This window comes from Poecilia formosa, unplaced genomic scaffold (assembly GCF_000485575.1).
Source record: "Poecilia formosa unplaced genomic scaffold, Poecilia_formosa-5.1.2 Scaffold138, whole genome shotgun sequence".
In the NCBI taxonomy this organism is placed as follows: Eukaryota; Metazoa; Chordata; class Actinopteri; order Cyprinodontiformes; family Poeciliidae; genus Poecilia; species Poecilia formosa.
This window is the reverse complement of record NW_006800077.1, coordinates 818835-827512: the sequence shown is the minus strand read 5'-3', so window position 1 is coordinate 827512 and position 8678 is coordinate 818835. Positions and strand designations below refer to the sequence as shown.

At 38.5% G+C, this 8678-nt stretch overlaps 1 protein-coding gene across 1 annotated transcript in view; it reads right to left on the bottom strand.

The window, feature by feature from the left end:
- clcn2b (chloride channel, voltage-sensitive 2b) overlaps window positions 1-8678 on the bottom strand; it is a 149998-nt gene that overhangs the window by 26286 nt on the left and 115034 nt on the right. Inside the window, exons 22-23 of the mRNA XM_016676632.1 lie at window positions 2098-2136; window positions 198-302 (exon numbers count right to left, since the gene is read on the bottom strand). Coding sequence (XP_016532118.1) covers window positions 198-302; window positions 2098-2136 — 144 coding nt within the window. The remainder of the gene's footprint in view (window positions 1-197; window positions 303-2097; window positions 2137-8678) is intronic.

The following is an 8678-nucleotide window of genomic DNA, read 5'->3' as shown; positions in this document are numbered from 1 at the left end:
CTCCCCACCAGAGAAGGGAAAAGTTATGTGGCCCTCAAAGGAAAAAGTTTGGGGACCCCTGCTGTAAAGCTTCAAGGCTCTGTGTAGCTCAGAGTGGCGACTGGCTAATCCCTCTAAACACTGAGAAACACACCCATCAGGAAGGATGCACTTCTATGCACAAAGAGGGTAAACAGCAGCTGTAGCTCCAATCAGACCTTATGCAGCGAAGTGCGCTCCACCAGCTGAAAGGGGGCGGGGTCAATCTTGCAGTTGTTGAAGTTGACTTGCTCATCAAGCTGCCTCTCCTCCCACTCTGGAATCTACAAATCACACAGATTTGGAGGATCAGAGATGATCAGCAAAAATTTAAAAGGACAGAAAGATGGCAAAAACAGTGAAGTGCTTTGCAGTAGTGTCAGTGGTAAATGTACCTCGATTAACGGGATTTTAAACATTCTCAGTAAAAAAAAAAAAAAAAAAGTCCCACATTTAGAGCCTGTCTTTATTGGCTGTACATCTTTGTGGTTAGGCTATAAAAAAAAAAAAGCGTGTTCAGAAAATACTGACAACAGATGAAGCCTTTATGACTAATATCAGCCTGTGATCAGCTGACAAAAGCATCATATTTTCCAAACCACTATTTGACACATCACATCCATTTAGTGGCACAGATGCAGCGCTGAGCGATTATAAATCAAAGGCAACCTACACTGCAATGCTGCTCAGCACCAGAGGCAAACAAAGAGAGACAAAGACAGAAGCTGTGACATGGCAGATTTATGAAAGGTGAACGTTATTTGAGTGAACGAAAGGAAGAAAAAAAAAAAGGGTGAGGAATATGTTTCTGACAGAAAGGAAATGAGAGGTTCTGTTGATGGATGAATTATGAATGATGTCATATCCAAAAATATACGACTCCAGGGTAAGTGACCCATCTGGGCACATTGAAAAAAGTGAAGGGCCAAGGTTTGTCGGACTGTGATGACATCAAGCGTAACCAGAGTTTCCAGTAAGACAAACATAGGCTTTGAAATGAGAAGAGATGGAATGAAAAGTAGTCTCCATGTATCGAAGACTTGAAAGAAGTTCTTCAGTGTGACACCAGCATAAACACTAACCCTCGAAATCAGCAGATAAATCCCATCTACAAGATGATCACAACTAAAATATAATTTCAACAACCACTTTCTTAAAAGGCTACATGTATGCTTGTTTGGAAAAGTTGCAAACTCTTAAAACATAAAAAACAGATTCCAGTATTTGTTACTATCAAATGTAGCTCAAATAATAAAATATTAAAATGATCAAACCTGAATCAGATAAATCAATAGAGGAGATTTACAGCTAAATATTAATGAAATCTTTACTAAATTTACGAACATACAAATGAGACATTAAGGTAATCAGAAAACAAAGAGAATCATAGAATCCACAGTAGACTGAATAACTGAAGACCAGTTAGTTTCTGTGATTTGAAAAACATTTGCATTATTTAAAAAAATAAAATAAAAGGTGATTCTCAAAAGCATACCTTCAACCTACTTTGTCTCATAGTTGTGAACCCAATGTAGTATATCATCATGTGATGCATTGCTACATATTTGGTAACCATTTTAGTAATAATTTAAAAAAAAAAATACTCATAAAAAGCAAGACGTAGAAAATCATTTTTCCCTAAAAATAGTCCATTCTTCCAAGTGTTCATTCTCTCCAAATTACCTAATAAAATCCTCCATTTACTTTTCTATGAACAGAGTTCTCATTTACAGAACAGCACACACCATGCTTGGCAGTTTATTCATCACAACTTTGAAATTGAACTCCTCTTACATTATTGAAGATTCAGTCAGGGACAGAAAGGTAGTAACAATAACCTCCATGATTTCCCTCATGGTCATGTCTTGGAGGGTGCCCCTACAACTGCTGCGCCCCATTTCCTTTCTGGACAGCTCAATTCTTCAAACACTAACTCAGATTACCTTAAAGACATCATCAGGGCATTTTTAAGAGCTGTCAAGATGTATAATATTGTATTGTTCTGCTGGGAGAGAGCTGCTATTAGTTGGGAAGTCTGTGCCACAATATAAACATTGTGTCATCAACTCTGGGTCTTACCTCACGAAGTGTCATGTCGCCTTCCACATCTCCATCATCCTGTAGATGAGAAGCAATAGAAGAGAAATCAGTAACATGAATTTAGGATATTTCACGTTTTAGCTAAAAACAGCTAAAACATGAACCAAGTACATCAGAAACGCATGGTAAACAAATGAAAGAGAGTTCTGGTTTCTTTGTTACTTTCTTAAATATTTCTCATTTCCAGTTCTACCCTCTGGGCTACAGCTGTGAATAGAAGGCAGAGACACATGGAAGACATCAAGAATGTTATACTGCACCAATGTCTTGTGACAAATGGACAGAAATGGAATGAGACTAAAAGAGTGACAGGAGCACGTTTAATAAGTGCGCGAGATGTGATATATGAGATGTCATCATAGGATGATCATTATAAAGAAAGATCTGTGGGAAGTTTCAATAGAAAGTCCAATATCATTGTTTGACAAGTTTGAGTCGAACCAGCAAACACACACTTTGCAGGCGACCAAATTAAAACCCGCAGACATCTGGGTGAGGAGAACGATAATGTAAGGTGTTAATTCATGCCTCTGTGACAAAGTATGACAAATTAGCATCGAAGTAAAGATGAGTTAAATAAATCAATCAGATAATCCATCCTTTATTGCAGAAACCATTTCAAACTGAAAACTGAAATCCAGCCATAATCATATACATCACATGGAGTGGGGAGAAACATTCTAAGCTTGATTTCCTTTAGCATTTCACAAGGTTGGAACATTTAGAGAGTTTGGTAATACGGGTTTGAAGACAGCTTTTCCAACATCAGTCCCAAACATCTCAATAAATAAAGCAAAAATATGGATGTTGTGAGGACTTGGTAACCCCATGCTTTGTTGCAGAGTTTTTTTTAATCCTCCTTTATCATCCTACTCTCTCTCTGTGGGGACAAGATTAACATGAGGCCTCGTCCAGCTCAGTGTCCAGTGGCTAGAAGGACTGTGACTCTCATAATAGTCATACCTCTGGGTAAAGTAGTGATGGATTGCTAATTATAAGTTCTTGAATCCTATAACTGAAAACAATAATGCATAATTTACTTTTCATCATCTTTAGCAAATTGTTAGGAGTACCAACAATTGTCCCACTGGGAATTTTAAAACGTCCCATCTTGACAAGTGATTTTTTTCCCCTATTGAGTACATGTTCTCAAAATGACAGTTGGATTTTTCTGAATTTGTTTTATTGTGTGATCACGCTGCTATACTGCTGGCTTTTTTCACCACAGGAGCCTATAAATGGGTCTGTATGAGCAGTGGGTTGTAAAATGCAGTCATTTTCTCATGTGCTTGCAATCATGTATTTACATTAACAAGACTGAATTTAGGAAAACATATGTGTGCCAGAGCAACAGAGAGATGAAGGGCGAACCAGGGGATGATGGGAACTCAGTTTATTTATCTTCATTGCTGCCGAAGCTGACCTGTCGCCAACAGGATTCAGACACCCAAACCCCGTATGGACCTTCACTACCCGGGATTCAGACACCCAAACCCCGCATGCGCCTTCACTGGACCACCCCCTGGATCTCCAGAACCATGGAGGACCAAGGACTTTGACTTGACCCCACCTTGGTTCTCCAGAACCAGGGGGAATCATGGACCTTTTCTATCCGGGATTCAGGCACCCAAACCTCGCAGGACCTTGGCTGGACCACCCCTGGTCCTCCAGAACAAGCATCTATACACTGGTCCCACAGAACCCCCCCACACACAATCAACCACAGTACTCAAACACTTAGTAAAATACCAAAAATACCCCTATGTCCAAGCCAACCCTCCCTCGTGTCCCGCAGCCCTTCACCCACACACTCACAATGGACCAACAGTACTCAAACACTTATTACATACCAAAAATACCCAAATGTCCCACAATCCATCATGGCGGCAGGTTCTCAGATCTTAAAATCATGGTTCAGAGTGTAAAACAAGACCTCCAACCAGTGGAAAGTGCATAGAATGCAAGTGCTCCCAAATGTCTTTTTTGGATCCCAAATGCCCCATATACAGTAATACCGCCATGGCAAAGTTTGCTTTCCCAGACACTAAAGTAACTTTCAGGACATGTCCTGGGAAAATAAATGGGAGGTTAGGGACATTTGGGAAGCCGACTCTTGGTCTAACTCCATCTGCCTAAGCACAGACTGGGCGATGAGCTTCACAAGTATACTCTTCAATCATTGATTAAAATCATAAATGGCAGCATCAGATGAAGCAGATTGACTGCTGTCCATCAATTAATAATAAACATTATAAATAAATACCGACAGACTTGAAAATCTGATGTGAATTAAAATTGCCTTGCAGAAATTTGCCTCCTAAGGTTATGGTAATTACTGTGTTAAAAAAAAAAAGTTATATAGTCTGAACATTTCAAATTAAAGCTAATCTTTCCAGTGTGNGAGATTAATATGAGTCCTTGTCCAGCTCAGTGTCCAGTGGCTAGAAGAACTGTGACTCTGTGTTACATGATAGTAATACCCCTATTATATGGGGTTAGGGTTAGGGTAAAGAATGATGGATATGCTAATTATAAGTTCTTGAATCCTAATGAGTAACTGAAAACAATAATGCATAATGTACTTTTCATCATCTTTAACAAATTGTTAGGGGTACCAACAATTGTCCCATTGGGAATTTTAAAAAGTCCCATCTTGACAAGTGATTTTTCTCCCTATTGAGTACATGTTCTCAAAATGACAGTTGGATTTTTCTGAATTTATTTTATTGTGTGATCACGCTGCTACACTGCTGGCTTTTTTCACCACCCATTTGTATCTTTGTGAGGAAGATACAACTTTTGTTTTATTTGAAGATGTGTGATTGGAAGTGAATCAAAACAGCGGTGGCTGCAGCAAACTGCCAGTAGGGTAAACACTTTATTTCTCTCTGCCCACTCACAAAATCCCCCAGCTTTCCAAATTAGAATCTTCACAGACATTATCACACATGTGGGGCAATATTAGACTATTAGACTGGTTGATGTTGCTCAACATCCATATAAATGTTCTGCTTATTTAAGTGTAGGTTGGATAAGTCATCAATGAGATGATAAAGTAATCAAAGTTTTAATAAATTTCAAAAAAGGGAATGATCAAAACTGCATTGTCTAGTTATACCACAGCACAGGTAAACTGGTAAACATACTGCAGGAAATATTTAGCTGTTATGACTTTGTGTCAGACAGATAGTTACAGTTCTCAGTTTTTGAGCAGCTCACTTTCTATCTTTATATTAAAACTTGCGTGTAGTGAATAAAAAAATTCAACTGCCTAAAAGCAAACAAAAAATTCTCTCTTTAAAGTTTTCTAAAATTAGTTTGTGCAAAGCAGTCATCATCACATTATATACACTAATTTTTTTCCTGAGAAAATCACCCTCCTCTCTTAGTTATCTAAAATTACACAAGAACTCCATCCTGTTCCCTCCATACTCTGCTTATCAGATGCCTGAAGGACATTTTTAATGGAGTTGGTGTCTTTGTAACACTGCTTAGAATTTGCTTCCATTAAGAGCCAACCAGGCACCAGTAACGTTCGACTTCGATAACCCGAGTCGTACAAAGTGAGACGACGCAGAAATACAAACATGAACTTAAAACAAATCAAACATTTCATTGTGTACCAGATAGACAACAAAATGAAATGTTTCTCTGCAATCACCAACACAAACTAGATAATATAAAAATAAGTGAAAAAAATCTCAACAGTTCCTGCAAACTTGCTGAAACAGAAATCTGCTATAAAGCTCCCCTCACTATCCTCTGCAGGGTCTTTCTTTTCTGCCATGTTGCAGCTAAAGTACTAGTACCATGACACTCCTGAGCTTAAGTCACGATAGCAGTTTTTTCATTCATCTGGAATGTTTCTGCACTGCATCCTTTGGGTCAGGAAGGGGTACCAAAAAAGCAGTGCAAAGCTGCTTTAGTTCCAGTTTATTCTCCACAAACAGCTCGCTTGGTTGCGTGTAAAACACTGAAACACTGTCTGTTAAACTTTACACAATAAATAAATTGCAAAGAACAAGCTTTTCACTTTCTTAGTCAGCAAACTTCCACTTTGCAAACATTTGCATTCTAATTAGGCCAAATGTGAGGTTATAAACAGTTGCTGTAATCAGTTTTAGTGAGCCAAGACCATACATTTTTATTTCCATGCTGACTAAACAAAAACAAATGGCAGCATAGTTGTAAAGTAGAGCAAGAGAGAAGCTTTGACTCACTTTTCAAACTGCATTTTTAATGGAAGGCCCTCCAGTTTGTGAAGCCGGATGCAAAAATACGGAGATGTATCTAATCGGGCTCAGGGGTTGAAGGCTCCAGATGTTGTGGGGACTTTGCTTATTGTGTCTCTGTTTCAGAGATAATTGTTGAGTTCTCGAGTTATTTTTCATAACTCGAGAATACAACGTTGGATAAACATGTCAAATCAGTTTTGGAATCCCACATTCTCCATTTTAATAAAATTATGTAGAATCATTTCTACAATTTGTTTATTTGAGCCACTGGTTAAATTTGTTTTTATTTTACAGACACATTGAAAAATTTAACCAACACAACTGTGGTCGTTTTACAGCCCCTTACGAAAGTACTCAGTCTTCTGATGGCAATTTTTGTCAATAATATTTCTCAATAACTCGCATAAACTCAACAAAAAGATGGATAAAGAGAAAGATGGAAATTGTCAGGAAAAAAAAAATAACAAAAAGGAAAGATACAAGCCCACAAGCGATTATAAATAAAGCACGAGGGAAGTAAGAGTGGGAGAAGAATAATGAGAGAAAACAGCGAGGAAGGAAACATCAATCTGTGCAACAGGCTCCTGATGTCATCTGCCCTGCATTAATATTTCACAGTCACAATAGAACAATGAAGGGCAGGCGAGCGCTGTGGGCAAGATGACGGCGCAACAAAAAACTGGAGGAGGGCCTCGAAAAAGTCGCCAAGCATGACAAAGATGTGCAATGGGGAGCACAAATCAAGGAATGGCAAAAGAACTGAGAATAGAGCTGCTGAAGGGTCAGGGCTGAAGCCATAAGTTGATCTACCATCTACTGCAGGGATTCAAAACCTGAAATGATTCCACGAACAGGTCTCTCTGAAAAGCAGGAATGATTAACATGCTCCTTGGTTCCCTAAAAACCCAAAAAGATTCCTTGGTCCAACTCCTGCACCATCTGCCTAAGCACAGACTTAGCGATGAGCTTCACAAGTCTACCCTTCAATCATTTATTAAAATCATAACTGGCAGCATCAGATGAAGCAGATTGACTGCTGTCCATCAATTAATAATAAACATTATAAATAAATACTGACAGACTTGAAAATCTGACGTGAAGTAAAATTGCCTTTTGTAATTTTGCCTCCTAAGGTTATGGTAATTACTGTGTTTCAAGAAAATGTAATATTGTCTGAACATTTCAAATTAAGGCCAATTTTTCCAGTCTGTGAATAAACTCCAACCCTTGGGGTGTGGAAGTTGAGCAAATTGGTGACCTGGTGCTGCTCTGGCTTTAACCAAATATTGTGGCATGCTGTCATCAGGGGCTGCAGTAATGATGGTTGTTCTCTTGGCCCCAAGTGCCATGGAAAAACCAGGACGGTATGGAACAAGAAACGTACGGCTACTTATTGCAACCACAACAAGATCTGTAACTTAGACTATAAATGTTACAAGAGGTGAAAAAGGAATTCTCCCCTTGGGACATTTTCTCCAGAGTTCATGTACAAGGTGTAAATGGATTCTTTAGCAGCAGAAAGAGTGGCAGGACACAAGCTGAACACAAGTTTACTATGGTAACTCTAAAAGCAAGAAGGTTGCAACAAGAAACTTTAGAGGAAAGTCTAAATACAGGACATCATTGACACAAAAGTGATTAAAGAGAATGGGGACTTGTCAAAAATGTAAAACCTGGAAATGAATGTGTTGGTGATGACACAGACAAATTTGTAGTACCGTAACTCCACAATACTTTGAGCTATCTGAAAAGTTCCAACGGTTTCTGAAAGGGGAGATGTTGTGCTTTTCAGCCAACCTCGGGTTATTATGCTCATTTCACTCCCGCAGTAGGAGAAAGTGAAATTAATCTGAGGGGCACTCTTAATAGAGGGTAAATTATGAAAATTACCACTAGATATTGAAAGTTCCAGTTGTTCTAGATAAATCCTCAAATGTATTTGCTAACAGTACATTTAGAGAACTTCGTACAACTAAAGTAAAATAAGCAAAAATATCCAGGCGAAAATTTGAAACTCAAAGAGTGAATATGAAATTAGAGAAAATTCTGATAATAGGTTCCTTCTTAGTGAGTTCGATGCGAGTAGAAATGACTTACAGATGTCCCATGGTGCCCTCGCTACAAACAAGCTTGACTAAGTATGTAATTTTCTAAAAAGTATCTCAACATGTCCTGGTGAATCGATACTGGGATTCCAATTTCACAAAAACAGAGTAGCTTGGCAGTGATGCCAATTGGAGGCTTATTCATCTCTGACCTTCAGTTCACTTTTCCTAGTGATATGACATCTTTTTTTACCGCAGGGAGTTATTACTGCTTATAACT